The 14,930-nt window shown below is 64.8% G+C and overlaps 2 protein-coding genes across 12 annotated transcripts in view; one reads left to right on the top strand and one right to left on the bottom strand.

Moving 5' to 3' along the window:
- FARP2 (FERM, ARH/RhoGEF and pleckstrin domain protein 2) overlaps positions 1 to 2,479 on the top strand; it is a 92,794-nt gene extending 90,315 nt beyond the window's left edge. For 8 of the 9 annotated variants that reach the window (XM_032638625.1, XM_032638624.1, XM_032638623.1 and 5 more), the window contains 4 exons: positions 114 to 274; positions 1,267 to 1,374; positions 1,558 to 1,709; positions 2,006 to 2,479. In XM_032638625.1, coding sequence (XP_032494516.1) covers positions 114 to 274; positions 1,267 to 1,374; positions 1,558 to 1,709; positions 2,006 to 2,075 — 491 coding nt within the window. In that variant the 3' untranslated portion in view covers positions 2,076 to 2,479. Of the gene's footprint in view, positions 1 to 113; positions 275 to 1,266; positions 1,375 to 1,557 lie in introns of all 9 variants that reach the window. The other variant, XM_032638626.1, reaches the window with a different exon arrangement.
- Positions 2,480 to 2,594: 115 nt separating this feature from the next.
- On the bottom strand, positions 2,595 to 13,406 carry STK25 (serine/threonine kinase 25). Of its 3 annotated transcripts, none has more exons than XM_032638632.1 (12): positions 13,265 to 13,406; positions 12,639 to 12,761; positions 8,352 to 8,582; positions 7,671 to 7,727; positions 7,059 to 7,167; positions 6,265 to 6,422; positions 5,994 to 6,179; positions 5,387 to 5,532; positions 5,108 to 5,222; positions 4,848 to 4,919; positions 3,291 to 3,427; positions 2,595 to 3,122 (listed from the first exon to the last, which is right to left on the bottom strand). In XM_032638632.1, the coding sequence occupies exons 2-12, from the start codon at positions 12,666 to 12,668 to the stop codon at positions 3,083 to 3,085; spliced, it is 1,281 nt and encodes a 426-aa protein (XP_032494523.1). In that variant the 5' UTR covers positions 12,669 to 12,761; positions 13,265 to 13,406; the 3' UTR covers positions 2,595 to 3,082. The 3 variants fall into 3 exon arrangements, with proteins under 3 accessions (XP_032494523.1, XP_032494522.1, XP_032494521.1); XM_032638631.1 differs by having other exon boundaries at positions 13,203 to 13,363; XM_032638630.1 differs by lacking the exon at positions 13,265 to 13,406 and adding an exon at positions 12,853 to 13,010.
- Positions 13,407 to 14,930: the final 1,524 nt, after the last annotated feature.

Raw genomic sequence — 14,930 nt, 5'->3', positions numbered from 1 at the left:
AGGCGGGCGGGAGCTCTTCTGGCAGGTGGTCTCACGCCCTGCCTGCTGTTGGCCGGGGACGGGGGCGGGGGCGGGTCTCGTCTCCTCTGAGTAGGGGCTGACTTCTCCCCCAGGGCCCTCCGACGAGGTCTCTCTGGAGGAGTCGGAAGACGATGCTCGCAGGGCCCGCTGCTCCTCAGGGGGGCCGGGCCAGCACCGGGCCAGCACCGCCATGCACGTGTGCTGGGACCGCACCACCAGCATCTCCAGAGCCGACCGCAGCGCGGCCGTCGAGGTGCGGCCACTGGAGACCCTGCTTGTGTGGGCTGATGGGACACCCGGGGTCCACGGTGCCAGGGGAGAGCAGCCCGGGTGGGCAGGGCTGGGAGGGCGCCGTCAGGAGCTCTCTCCGAAGGGCCTGTCGCCCCGGGATCCTGGGATGGCTGCCTCCCTCACCGGGAGCGGCCTCTTTGCGCCCGGGCCACCTCTGCCTCCACTTGTCCTGAGCTTCCGCCGAAGCCGGGGGAGGGACCAGCAGAGCAGGCAAGGAGTGCGGGTGGGTCCTGACACGGCTGGGCGGGGGCGGTAAGAGCAGGGATCGTGGCCAGCTCGCTGGGGCCTGCAAGACGACGGAGTGGCCCTGGACACCGCGTCCACCGTCTGTGCCACCCCCTCACGTGTGAGAGGCGCGGGGCCCTCGTGAGCATCAGCCCCGACGGGGGCAAAGGCCTGCGTCACGAGGAGGGCCCTACCATCTGTGGATGTACTCGGGCCCGTGTGCCTTGCCCCAGCGCGAGGTGCGAGGACGGAAGCGGTGGCGCCGGCCTCCATGCCGGAGGGCACGAGGGCCAGCGCAGAGCGGCGCAGACCTCGGGGCCAAGCAGGGCGGCCCCTCCTCTCCCTAACAGAGGGGCGCCACGCTGCGGGCCGGGCCGCTGGCTGCGTGGGCCTCTGTTTACGGGGCACCCCTGCCCCCCACCGTCTGAGAACCTTCCTGTCTGGGCTCCGTGTCTGTTACAGGGGATTGGTGATGACGGGAAAGAAACTGAGCACCATTCTACTTCGTTGTCCACCCTTCTTTGTTAGCTGCCGACGAGCAGAGCGTCAGAGCACGGGGAAGGGCACTGCATTCGTGTCAGTGCGGAGCCAGCGAAGCCTGTGGGGGGTGACCCTGGGGAGACACCTGCTCCCAGGAGGCCCCTGGGAGGACAGAGCCCGCAAGAGTGGCTGTCTAGAGGCTGGCGGTTCTTGGACACTCGCGCCCACAGGCTTTTCTTTTCCTTCCAGAACCAGCTCTCGGGATACCTGCTGAGGAAGTTCAAGAACAGCAGCGGCTGGCAGAAGCTGTGGGTGGTCTTCACCAATTTCTGTTTGTTCTTCTACAAAACTCACCGGGTAGGGGTGCTTCACCGAGCCCGAGGGGGGCTCTGCCCTTGGCACTGCAGGACCGCCAGGCCCGCCCACTGCGCCCTCACGGAACCCCCTCGGTTCCGAATGGGCCTGGCCCCGCCGCTGCTGCCGTGTGGGGAGAGGCGGGGGGCTGGGCGCCTGGCGAGCGCGTGCCCTGCTGCCTTCCAGGATGACTGCCCCCTGGCCAGCCTCCCGCTGCTGGGCTACAGCGTGAGCCTCCCCGGGGAGGCCGACGGCATCCACAAGGAGCACGTCTTCAAGCTCCAGTTCAAGTCCCACGTCTACTTCTTCCGGGCTGAGAGCAAATACACGTTACGGAGGTAATTTCGCGGGGGGCTGCCAGGGCCCCCCGTATCTCCTCGGCTCTCCAGCTTCCACTGAGGACACCAGAGGCGGGTTTCCTGGGTCCCGGAAAGGAAGGACTGGACACTGCTTCCAGGCTTTTAACTGGCCCATGCTGAGTCCCATGTCCTCCTTATTTGGGGTCACTCTTGGGAAGCCAGTTGAGCGCAAACCCACTGGTCTGATGGCCAGAGCATGCCCCCTGCTTCCCGAACAATCTGCCGGGGGCGGGGGAGGGGGGCCCGGTTCTGACAGTCCTGAAACCTCTTCTCAGGTGGATGGAGGTGATCGAGAGCGCCAGCACCTCACCAGGGAGGGCCGGGACCCCCGAGGAGGAGGCATGAAGCCCACCCTGCCCGGCTGAGGACAGAGCAGAGCAAGCAGAGCAGCACGTGTCCACGACTGCGCGTCCCGTGTCCCCCCCTCCAGACCCCTTGGCCCCGTGGGGCAGCGGGACGAACACACATGTGCGTGGAAATGGGCCCGGCTCCATGCACTGCCGAGGCTGGTGCCCACCTGCCCTCTCTCCGCCTCCCGAGCAGGACCCTGCCCTTCAGGCTGGGTGAAACGGGGGGTGGGACAGGGCCCCTGGGTCACAGCCGCATGGAAGTCCAGCAGAAACCACTCTGCTGCCCACCCCACACACCTCTGCAGGGTGGAAAGCAAAGTCCCTGTAATTTATCAGCCCCCAGGAGGTGTGCTGTACTAATAACCTGCGTTTGGTTAAAAATAAAGGGCATCTCCTGTATGCCTGCGTGCTGCCCCTCTCCTTCCAGTGGGCACACGCGGCCCCTGCGTGCTGTGACGAGCTCGGAGGCCTGGAGCGCAGGCTATGGACCCCGCCCGGCCACCACCAGCATGTCTCCAAGTCAGGTCTTTATTGAAAGTGGCAGGAACCTCTCAACGTTCTATGAAAACCAACTCCTTACCCTCAGGCTATTTAGGGAAGCAAGGAAGTTCGATCTTTCTTAAAAAACAAACAACATTCTGGCTGACAAGTACTTATGAGAAGACACGGTACCTGATCCAACACCACAAGGCAAATCTACAACCTCCGAGGGCCATCGGGCCGGGTGGGGAGGAGGCATATCTGCCCCTCAGTCTGGGGGGCCGCACTGCCCGGGAGCCCACAGAGGGGACGGCCAGGCGCCGCTCTGCTGCCGAGTGTGGCCGTGGCCTGGCCACGAGGGGGGCGTGGCAACGGGGCGGCCCTCTGCTCGGGGCTGGGGGCGTGGCCCGGCAGGGAGGCCGGCGGCCCCGACAGCACACGGGGTTTCCAGTCAGCGCGGTCCCCGACAAGGCAGCTCAAGACGAAGACCCCGCTCTCCCCTGTGTGCGAACCGCAGCGGCTTCAGCGGGCTGACGTCAGGTGGTTTCTGCTGTGTGAAAACCTGCGGACCCGAGGCCCTGTCACTGCTGCCGCCGCCCGGCAGTGCCGGCCGGGGTGGGGGCTCCGGGACACCGAGCAAAGCCGGTGCGGCCCCGTCCCGCCGCCTCCTGTCCCAAGGGCGAGCACCCGAAGCGTGTCCTGGGCCTCCCCCCTGCCCCAGCACCCTCACCTCTGCACGCGCTCCACCAGCTGAGCCATCAGCTTGTCCGAGATGCCGGGGCAGGACTCCTCAGCCAGGCTGAAGGCGTTCTCCAGCTCCTCCAGCGCCCCCAGGCCCCCGCCACTCTGCCTGTGCTTCTCTTTGAGCTGCGGGGAGACCCCCGTGCGCCTGGTCAGAGGCTCAGGCTGGCCTGCTCACCTCGCCTGTGACTCGCAGCGTGGTCCCTCCACACAGAGCTGGGACAGCAGGTCCCCGGAACGCCTGCGAGCGGGGCTCCCAAGAGAGGCAGTGGCTGCCCCACCCCCGCCTGCCCCCGCACCACCCGAGTCCTCAGGCCTTGGCTCTCCAATCACGTGGCTTCCCCCTGACCAGGGTCCCCCTGACCAGGGTCCTGGAAGCCCACAGCTCAGGTCCGCCAAGTGAGAGGACACAGCCAGACCCGCCGGCCCAACCTTCGGGACCAGGCAGCCACCAGCACCGCAGGGCTGTGAGGACCCAGAAGAGAGAGATGCCCTCCCTGCAACTGGCCTGGCAGGGAGGGGCTGGAGACTGGTCAGCCCGTCCCCACCACGCCCGACACTACAGAAACAGGGGTGCACACCTTCCAGAACACCCCACCAGCAGCCGACTTCAGGCCCAGCCCACAGCGTCAGGACTCTAAGGGGGCCCCAGCCAGCCGAGGTGGGGCTCCACCTCCCCACCCAGACACAGCAGCCCACGGCCCACCCCTCGCAGCTGGGACGCGCACACGCCACGCAGCCCCCGAGCTGCCGGCCCCGCCCCGTGGCAGCCTTGCTCAGGCTTCTGATCCAGCCGTCCACGCTGAGCCTGAGCTCCTGCCACACAGCCCCAGGTGCCCGCACAACCAGGGGCACTCCCCCCCATCCCGTTCCCCCCACTCCAGGCATTCCAGGCCCCTGGAGGTGGCAGCGTGCCTGCCTGCACCCTGACGCCCCTGCCCCGTGCCCGCACCCCACCCTCCGTGGAAAGGCTCTGCTGTCGCCACGCTCAACATCCCCTCCTCCTGCCCCGGGCTCCAGGTGCCAGCGACACCCTGGGTGTGAACCTGACCTGACCACAACCCACTGCCGGCTGACTCACGCTCCTGGGGATGCTACCGACTGCCCACGAGCAGGTGACACAGACGCCGGGTCACGTGACCACTGGAGAGTTGTCCTTAAGGGCTCCCTGCCCAGGGCCTGACACCCAACACCGAGATCTAAATCTCCCGGCCTCTCTCTAGACAAGAGAGTCACCCCACGTTTCTGGTTCAAGACAAAAGGTCCTAAGACAGTAATTCATGATCAAAGCTGCCCTGGGACCCCAGAGAACCCTGGCAGGCTTAGGAACTTAAGGGTCACCTTAGGCCAGCTTGCCCCAGCCATCCCTGGCCCTTCCACTCAGAAGGCCGGGTCCGCAGGTCCACCCTCGTGGGCTTTACGGGACCCAGAAAGCCTGCGCACCGGCAGGGTGGCCAGCGTACCTTGCTGTGGCCCTGCGGGGGCAGCATCTCTGAGGAACAGCAATACAGCCCCTGCCCCCCAGGACCCCCGGCCCGGCCCTCACCTCTCCAAAAACGGGTCGGACCAACGTGGACAGGCACTGGGACCTCGGCTGCCTCTTGACAGGCTCCGCTGACTGCAAACACAAAGCGCAGAGGGGTGAGCAGGGCAGCGAACTCAGGGGCCCCGTTTCCGGTCTCCTGGAAACCCACCCTGGGGAGCACACGTGCCCAGGAGGCGTGCCCCCCCACAGCCCTCCCCTCAGTCAGCTCTGAACAGGCCTCCACCCTCCTGGCGCGGGCGCGGGGCTGGGGCCAGCCAGACCTTCTGGGGGCCATGCAGGGCCGTCCCTTTGTGCAGCTTGCCGTGCGGGCTCGGCCGGATGGTGGGGGGGAACGTCCAGACGGGGCCCTGCTCTCCGTCCTCAGGGTCTCCGTCGCTGAAGGGGAGGGGGAAGAGTCACAAGGGCCGCGAAGCGCACCTGGCCTCACGGCCCTGAACGCTGGGCCCACGACACCAGGAACAAGCACCCAATTCCTACCCCCGAGCAGGGACCCCGCCCCTGTGCCCACCGAAGCCCCACAGGACGAGCGGGGCCCCTACATGTCGGAGTCCTCGGAGCTTGACTCCTCGCCGTGGCCCTCTGACTTCCAGCGCTTGTAGCGGTCGATGAGCTCAGTGAGGAAGGAGGTCTTCTTGGTGTAGCGCGTGATGAACTTGTGCTTCAGGAGCTCCTTGGCGGCGGGCCGCTGCCGGGCACGGGCACGGGTTACCTGGCGCCGGGCAGCCAAGCTCCGCCCTTCGAGCTCTGGGGGCTCAGGCGCAAAACAGCCTGGGCCAAGCCCTGGGCCTCAGCCTTGCTGCTCCCGGGGGCTTGGTGAGGGGCCTCCAGGTGGGAGGGGGCAACAGGGAGGCTGGGGGGGGGCTGCACGCCATCCTCGCCAGGGGGGAGCCCTCTGGAGCTTCCCCGGACCCACCGGGGGTTGCAGCGGAACCCACCCTGAACCAGGAGAGGCTGGGGCAAGGGGGCGCCTGGCACAGGGGAGGGGCCTCAGGCCCCATCGCCTCCCAGCTTCCAACACAGACCCCCCCCCCCCCAAAACACACACACACACACAACTATCCCCTGGGGCCTGGTTCCAGCGCGGCCAGAACCCGCCCAGCTATGCAAGCTGGCACCTCCTGGAGCAGGGGACCTGGAGGTGCTTACGAATCGGGGGTCCTTGTTGAGGCACGCCTCCACGAACTCCCTGAAGGGCTTGCTGTGGCGGCCCTCCAGCGTGGGTGGGCTGTTCTTGGGGATCAGGAACAAGACGCGCATGGGGTGGAGGTCGGAGTTGGGGGGCTCGCCCTTGGCCAGCTCGATGGCGGTGATCCCCAGCGACCAGATGTCGGCCTGGACGGAAAGCCACACGGGGCCACTGCAGCCGGGGCACCTTGAGCGCCCCCCGCCCACGACCCCGCCCCCCCGCCGCGCCCACCTTGAAGTCATAGGCCGACTGCTTGATGACCTCGGGCGCCATCCAGAAGGGGGTGCCCACAAACGTGTTCCTCTTGATCTGCGTGTCCGTGAGCTGCCCCGCCACCCCGAAGTCTGCCAGCTTCACGTCACCCTGCTCTGAGAGCAGCACGTTGGCAGCTGCTCGACACAGGACAGCGGGGCGTCACCCTCCGCGCCACGAGGGCTCCCGCCCGCACGCAGCTGCCCAAGGAAGCGCCTCCCTCCCGGCGTCCACCCGAAGACCTGACCAGGGCACCAGGGCACTGCCAGCAGCTGAGGGGCACAGACACATGCTCCCCACAAGCCAGGCTCCAGGGCCCTCGTGGCGGTCGCCTCTCACGAGAAATCCCACAAACAGAGCGACGGCCCTTCCTCCCAAATCACACAACAGGCGGAGGTGACCCCGACCGTCCCCTCACTCTGCCAGTCACCGCCCGTCAGCCCCTCAGCCAGGTCCCTCCCTGGTGGCCTGGCCACTCGTGTACACCAGCACGGTTGCCCTAACTATACCTCACTCTCAGATCTAAGACCTGAGTGAGAGTCCATGTTTTTGGCCTAAATAGGGTCCCTCCTACGCTACATGCAGAGCTGCTCTGCCAGCACACAGGGACACGGTACTCAGAAAGCTCTGTCCGTTACTGGCAGTGTCTTCTGGAAGACAGAGCAAGATGGAACCGCTGGGTTTCCGAGGCCACGGGGAGCGCAGGCTGGGCGCACTGAGCACCGCCAGCCCCGTGCCCCAGAGTCGCCTGCCACCTCACAGCCCCGAGGGACCTTTGATGTCTCGGTGTATCTTGCGCTCCGAGTGCAGGTATTCCAGGCCCTTCAGGATCTCTCGCAGGATGGTGGCGATGTAGGTCTCCTCCAGGGGACCCGGCTTAAGCTGCAGACACAGAGGAGACACTCGGGCCTCCCCTGCAATGCCGACCCACCCTCCCTTCCCTGCCACCCAGAGCCAGTGGCAAGGCCTGAGCTCGACCTCCTCTCTGCCGGGTGCAGGGTGACCCTCTGGATGGCGGGGGCTTCCTACTTCTTTACCCACTCTCGAGAGAGAAGTTCCAGATGCCACGTCACGTGGGTGTGGGGGAGGCCCTTTTCTGAGGACAGACACACGCTACCTTCATCTTCGCTGTAAACGTAACAGCTGAGAATGGAGTCCCGGCCACACCCCTGAGCTGTCTGCCTGGGGGAGCTAACCGCCCTACCCCCCAGAGGCCTGCAGAGGCCCAGAACCCCTCAGCACCGGCTGGGTCCCAAGGAACATCCGATGCGCCAAGACGGCAAAGGCAGGGAGGTCACGGGAACCCAGGGCCCGAGGACAACCCCCAGACAACTTCAGTCTGGCCCCCACCCTGCAGGCCACCCACTGCGCGGCCCACACCTCACCAGGTCCAAGGCGGAGCCGCCGCCCAGGTACTCCATGATGATCCACAGCTTCGTGCTCTGGTACCAGAGAAGCGCGCGTCAGCACGGGGCAGCTGACAAGCATGGGACCCCGACACACGCCCCCACCGGGGTGACTCAGCCAGGACGCCCACCGGGGACGGGCTGCGGCAGCCCATCCTGGCTCCCGTCCCACCACGCCCCCGCTGCAGACACTCTGCAGACAGACCAAGTGCCCGGTCAGCAGCCGAGCCCCCTCCCTCAAAGCCCTCCTGGGAAGGGCTCCAGGCTCCGGCTGTGGGGGGCCCAGAGCTCTCCCAGCAGACACACCCTTGCCCAGGCAGCAGGCGCAGCCAGGCCACTCCAGAGCCGGCCGACCCCAGAGACTCTGCTCACGCCCTGCCCTCCCAAGGGCTCCCCCTCAGGACGAGGCCAGGCCCCCCTCTGCATGCACGCTTGGCCCTGGGGGCTGTCGCTTCTTGGGGGGCCCTCTCCACTGTGAGGCTGGGTCTGTGTTCACCTGTCGGGACCCCCGCCCTTCAGACCAGGCCCACGTGGGGGCAGACCCAGACTCGGCCTCCCGAGCAGGCACGGGGACTGCCGGGGCCGTCCCCGTGCTGGCCACAGGGAACCTGGACGGCTCCCCGGAGGGGCGGGCACGGGCGTGGCTGGCGCAGCAGGCACCTTCAGGTAGGAGCCGAAGTAGCGCGTGATGTAGGGGCTGTCGCACTGGCTGAGCACCGTGATCTCCTGCTGGATGTCCTCGATCTCGTCCTCAGCCTCCTCCAGGTCGATGATCTTGATGGCAACCACCTCCTTGGTGCGGTTGTCGATGCCCTTGTACACCTCCCCAAACGAGCCCTTGCCAATGCGGTCGAGCTTGGTGAAGAGCTCCTCGGGGTCCACACGAGAGTGCTGGGGACAGAGGGCGGGCCGGGCAGCCAGTGACCCCAAGAGCCGCGAAGGGCCAGGGAGTGCCCCCAGATGCTTTCCTCGCTTCCTTTATCCCTTTTCGTTCAGAAGATAAAGTTACCCTCCACACAAGGGAAAACGCCCCCAGAGAGCGCGGCGAGACCTGGGCTCTCGCCAAGAAACCAGGGCCGTGGGCAGGCAGAGGGGCCACGCAGGTCACCCCGACCTGCCCACACCCCACGCCTGGGGAGGGCCCAGCAAGGCACAGTAACGGGTTAGGAGGGACGAGTCGGTGGAGCACAGGGAGGCGGGGCCCGTGAGACGACCCTGGGCGATGCTGTAACCACCCAGGAGCCAGCCTCACGCGCCCTGCCGGCTTCGTGAGAAACAGCCTGTCCACACTGGGTCAGTGACTGTAACAGACTCCCCGGGGAAGGGACGAGGAATGTACGGAACTCTCACCGATCTTTCTGTAAACCTAAAACTGCTCTAAAAAATAAAGCCTGTTAATTAAAACAAAAAAAAACGCAGCACTCAACCGAGTTCTCCCTGCGCACCTGGAAGCCACACCCGGAAGCCACACCCCTTAGAGAGAGTCCCATTTGAGCCCCCAGATCAGTCCTCACACCAGCGCAGAGCTAAAAACCGACACTTTCGTGGGTGCTTGATCCTGGAGGTTCAAATATACGGAACGCCGTCCCACCCAGTGCTCAAGGCAGAAGCACAAAACCGCCCTAACGGGCGCTGGGCCGCTGGGACAGGCGGCGCTCGGCACCTCCTCGTCCCAGCACCTGGATGCTGTGACAGAGGGGCATCCGCGGTGACAACCCTGCTTCTGTCCCTGACCCTCAGTGCATCCAAGGCGAGACAGCTCCACGTGGGGCTGCGTGGAGGCAGCAGCACCAGAGAGCGGGTGGGGCACCCCTGGCATCGCCCCCACCCCCGCCCCGCGGTTCCCTGGGCTTCTGAGATCACCTCACTCCCGCCACCGACCACGTTCTTAGAGCCTGGAGTGGCCGCACAGGCACTGCAGCCCCAGGACCCACGCGAGGTTCGGCAGCTCTGGGTGGGACCCGTGGAAAGGCTGGCAGGGAGCATAGCGTTTAGTCCAGACAGAGGTGAAAAGGGTTTTCCAAGTCCTGCCGGGCCTCAAATCCACCAGGACTCACGTCCCTCCAAACCCCAAGCACCATCACCCAGAGGGCGTCTCGGGGGGCGCCCACCCAAAGCGGCGGCGTTAAAAGGCACAGTCACCACTTGCTCGGCTGCTAAGCGCTGTCCGTGCTGGTGCTGAGGGCGGGCCCATACCAGGGCAGCCGCGCTCACCAGGTCCGGAGAAGACAGCCCTGGGGAGCACAGAGCCCACGTGCACCCCTGGGGTTCACACCCAGGCAGAGCTCCGTTTGCGGCCCAGCTGGCTCCAGACTGAGATGACGTGTCAACCCCAAGTGGCCAGTGAACTGCCTTCCCAGGAGAGGGCGGCAGGTGATGGGGCCTCGGGGAGGGCTGGGCCAGTGAGCCTGGGACACAGCCCCCTTCCGCCTGCCCCTCCGCCAGTGCCCCTCGGCTCAGCCAGCCCAGGAGGGCCTCTCACACCCCTGGGGGCCGGTCCAGCAAACCACTCACCCGCAAGCCAGCCCCAGCCCCAGCTCGAGCCAGGGCTGGCACAGCCCCGGGGACGCCTCCGGCCCCACCAGCGCTCCTTCTGCGGTAGTCTCAGAGAAGACCCAGGGGAGGTGGACCGAGGCCCGGCAGCACTGATGGGCACTGCTGTTCCTCCGGCTCTCGGGCCTCTGCCAGCGACACACGCTTCCCGCCTTCTCCACGCGGGGCAGGGCTGGGTCTGGTCCCCCGCGGCGGCCTGACCAGGCAGGGCGCCCAGCCCTCCACGGCCCCAAAGTGGGAGACAGGGCAGACCCCTAACCAGATTCCAGGCTCGGCAGGGAAGCAGGGAGCCCCGGCCCCAACTCTCACACTCTTTGGGTCCCCACCGCTACAGGGCAGTCCCCTGAGCAGACAGCGTGACAGGAACGCTCCTGGCCGTGACCCCAACCCTACAGGCACATCACAGACACAACCTGCTCACAGCCCTGCCAGCAGAAGGAGAGACAAGTGCTCCGGGGCCTGGGTCTCAGGCTGCCCTTCCTGACAACACGCGTGGTCTGGACAATTGCTCAGGCTGCTCGCTGGGCCCAGACCCTGGTTCTCTGAATCAGCCCTGGGGCTGCCAGGTCTGCAGCCACCACTTAGCAGTGTGTCTGTATGTATGTCCATTTTGCGATACGTCTGCCATAAGCGTCACCCTCCAAGATGAGGGGTGCCCAACGGCCCCCATCCCCCCTACGATGGGTGGCAGCCAATGTGACGCGGTGCCGCCTGCAGCCATCCAGAGCCTGTAGGCAGGGCAGGAACCAGCTAGGCAGGGGCCTGACATGCAGGGCTCCCCCATGCGCTGTGGAGGAGCATACGGCCCCATGCAGGGGCCGCCTCGAAGGGCCACAGTGACAACCGTCTCAAGAGAAAACAACATCCCGTCAGGCTTCCTGCCACCGACAAAGACCAAGTCTCTCCACCCCTAAAAGGACAAAAGGGGCTTCCTTCCTTTGGGGTCTCTTCCTCAGCTCCTCTGGGCCTGCGCTCCCTTCCCTGGGCATCTGATCCGGAGGCCCAGGCCACACTGCAAGTGCCATCAGCACACAGGTATAGGGGTGGCTCATAGCTCCAATTTCTCATTCTGGGACCCACGGGAGCCACTCCTATAGCTCTTTATAAAAATAAACTCGAGCCAGACTTCCCTCCCAGCATCTGAGTCATGTAATTTAAGACACAAGATGTCACTGATGAACGAAAACCCACCAGCTCACGTCAGCGTCAGTGAGCAGGCCCTGGGGCCCATCTGCAGCCACAGCTGGTCCAGGATGCCCTGCCCAGCAACTGTGTGAGGCGCTCCAGGTTTCTCCAAGGAGCCCAGCTGGGTCTGGAGCTGACCCTGACCCCAGCCCTGCCGCCCACACACAGACACACACTTCCTGTTCCTCCTGAGCGCCCATCCTCAGACTCTGCCCACGGAAGTGAGCCTGAGCACTGTTCTCTTTAAGAGGAGCTCCCAGCACCTTACAGGGCCCAGCCGAAACCACGCTGGAGCCCACAAGATAAGGAGAACGAGACCCAACAGCTAGGACGCAGGAACACCCAACTGCCAGGGTGGTTCACCTCACATCAGCTTCGGGTCACACTCGATTTGAACTAACAAAAGAGGGGGAAACGTATGGCCCAGAAGCCCAGAGCTGGCTGCCCCGACGCTCTTATCCAGAGCCACCCAGCCTCAGGGCACACTGTGGAGGGTCCCCAGTGCAAAGCCAGACGCCTCAAAGTGGCTGGGTGTCGGGAATTATGAGAACCAATCAACCAAAAAAGAAAGACAGTGGGCGCTTTCCAGGCAGGCACCTCCAGCCCAGGGGCAGCCCTTTCCAGCCCCCTTGAGAAAAACAGGCACACGTGTGTCCTCGGCTTTCCCTGCACACCGACTCTCTCAACAGCTGCTAAATCCCATTCTCAGCCCCTCTCGTCCCCCCCCAGCCCCTGCCCCAGCCGGACACGGCCAGCGTCCCTGCCCCGAAGCTCCATGTGGACGCCGACCTTCCACATGCCTCCAGATGCGCAGACCCAGGTTCCTGCGGGCCGGCCCGGTTCCCAAGATACGTCTCTGCACGCCCTCCGCTGACCCTGCGCTGTGGCTCTACGCTGACAGACTTGGAGACTCCTGCCCCACAGAACGCTGCAAACCAGCCAACCGGAGTCGGCCCTGCGCCCACCAAGCCTGAGCACCGCAAGACTGCTCCCCGCTTTGCCCACGGCTGTGCATCACAGGGCTCCCCACGAGCTCCTCCCTTCAACCCACACACGCCTTAGCACGGGCTGCTCTTCGGAAACGCCAGGACGACTTTCAACAGACAGTCCTTGGTGAAGCGCCCTTTCTCAGACCCTGCAGCCAGCGGTCCGTGTCAGGCACACGTGCACCGGCGACACACACGCCCGTGGTCCAGACGCCCCCCTTACCTGGTTGGCAAATCCCCTGAGGTGAGCCATGTCTGCGCGGCTCTCAGACCATCCGCTGCACCGCCGGGAGGCCCCGAAATCCCGCCTGGAGGCTCTGGAACTCGGCTCACCCGCTTCAGTCAACTGCAGAGAGAGCAGGCCTGCTCGGTGTCCTGTTCCGGGTACACGGGGCTCCCCGCTCCCCTGGGACCCGGCGGCCGCCCCCTCCTCCAACCATCTGGGGACCAGCTGGGGTTGAGGGCGGGCTGGAGTCAGAAGGAAGGGCCATTCCTCCGAAGGATCCCCAGTGCCGCGTTCTCCTCTTCGCCCGGCCCAGCCCAATGCCTCCCCGGAGGAGCTACCCAACACCGGGCACTCCTCGAAGCCCCTCACACCTCCGCCCCCGGCCCCCGCCCTTCCTTCAGACCCCGGACCCCCGCCCCTAACCCCTCCCCCAGTGCCCTCTCCGCGCCCCACCCCCACCGCCGACCCCGCCCCCGGAGCCCTACCCCCGCCCCACTCCCCCAGCCGCCCGGCCCCCTGCCCAACCGCCCCAGGCGCGGGCCCGCCCGGCAGCGCGCCCACCTCCGGGGGGCTCCATCCCGGCCTCCCCCGGCCCGCTCCGCAGTGCCCACGAAGGCTCCCACCCGCAGCCTCCGCTCGCCCGGAGATGCCTGGGCCCTCCAGTCCGCGAAGCAGCGACAGTGTCGGCGGCGGCCGGAGAAAGCCCGGCGGCGGCGGCGGCGACGGCGGCGACGGCGAGGGCGCGCGGCGTCGTGGCCCAGCGCGGGGCTCTCTGGGACACCGAGTCCCTCTCTCGCCCTGCGCTGGGGCGCCCGCAGGCGCTGGACTACAAGTCCCGGCAGGCCATGCGGCGGAGCAGTGTCGCGGCCCGCAGGCGCGCCGCGGAGCTCGCTGGGACTCCGAGTCCTGCTTCCTGAGAGGCTCGGGCCTACGTCTCCCGGCAGGCCGCGGGCCGGGGCCGGGCCGGGGCGGCCGTGGGGTGGGGCCGCCCCTCCGCTCCGCCCTCCGCCCCCCGCCCTCCGCCCTCTGCCCTCGCGCTGCCCCTACTCCTCCCCGCACCTGGGAGCACCTGGCCCTGGGCTCCCGTCCTGTCCTGTAGGCCCCGCCCCTTCCAGCATCTCCGGTCGGGGAGGGATGACTGGGTCTGGACGTGCCCGGGAACACTATTCAGCCTGAAAAAGGGAGGCGGTTCTGACACAAGCCACTGCCTGGATGAACCTTGACGACGTGGCGCTAAGTGACATAAGCCAGTCACGGAAGGACAAATACTGTTTGATTCCACGTATGTGAGGTCCCGAGAGTAGCCAGATTCGTAGAGACAGAAAGGTGAAGGGTAACTGCCAGGGTGGGCGTATTGCTCAACGCGGGCAGAGTTTCAGTTTGGGAAGATGAAGAGAGGTCTGGAGGGTGGCTGCACAGCTGTGAATGTGTTTAACGCTGCTGAACTGTACACTGTTAAGATGGTACGTTTTATGCGACCTGCATTTCACCACAATTAAAAATAAATAAAATAAAATGAAATAAACCTATCACAAAGGGACACTGTATGACTTCACTTAGATGAGAGGTCAAGAATAGGTCACTTCGGGCTTCCCCGGTGGCGCAGTGGTTGAGAGTCCGCCTGCCGATGCAGGGGACACGGGTTCGTGGCCCGGTCTGGGAAGATCCCGCATGCCGCGGAGCGGCTGTGCCCGTGAGCCACGGCCGCTGAGCCTCCGCGTCCGGAGCCTGTGCTCCGCAACGGGAGAAGCCGCAGCACTGAGAGGCCCGCGTACCGCAAAAAAAAAAAAAAAAAGAATGGGCCAATTCAAGAGACAGAAAGTAGAATAGAGATTTCCAGGGGCTGGGGGGGGGGGGGGAACCGGGAGATATTACCTAATGGGTACAGAGTTTCTGTTTGGAGTGATGACAAAGTTCCGGAAATAGACAGTGATCATGGTTACACAACATGGTGAATTTACGAATGTCAGTGAATTGTACACTTAAAAATGGTTAAAATGAAAAAAAAAAGGTTAAAATGATACATTTTATGTTCTTCATATTTTAGTACAAATTTTAAAAGAGCAATGATAAACTGGATTTCATCAAAATTTTTGAATTTTGCTTTCAGAAAGACATTATTAAGAGAATGAAAAGAAAAGCCATAAACTGGAAGAAAAACTTGCAAATCACATATCCAACTGTATGTACTGAGAATATATAAAGAGCTCTCAAAAATCAACAGTTAAAAAACAAACAACCCAATAAGAAAAAATCGAGAATAGACTTCAACAGACACTTCCCCACAGA

This window comes from Phocoena sinus, chromosome 7 (genome assembly GCF_008692025.1).
Source record: "Phocoena sinus isolate mPhoSin1 chromosome 7, mPhoSin1.pri, whole genome shotgun sequence".
NCBI classification, from domain to species: Eukaryota; Metazoa; Chordata; class Mammalia; order Artiodactyla; family Phocoenidae; genus Phocoena; species Phocoena sinus.
The sequence above is the reverse complement of the archived record's forward strand: the minus strand, read 5'-3'. Positions and strand labels throughout refer to the sequence as shown.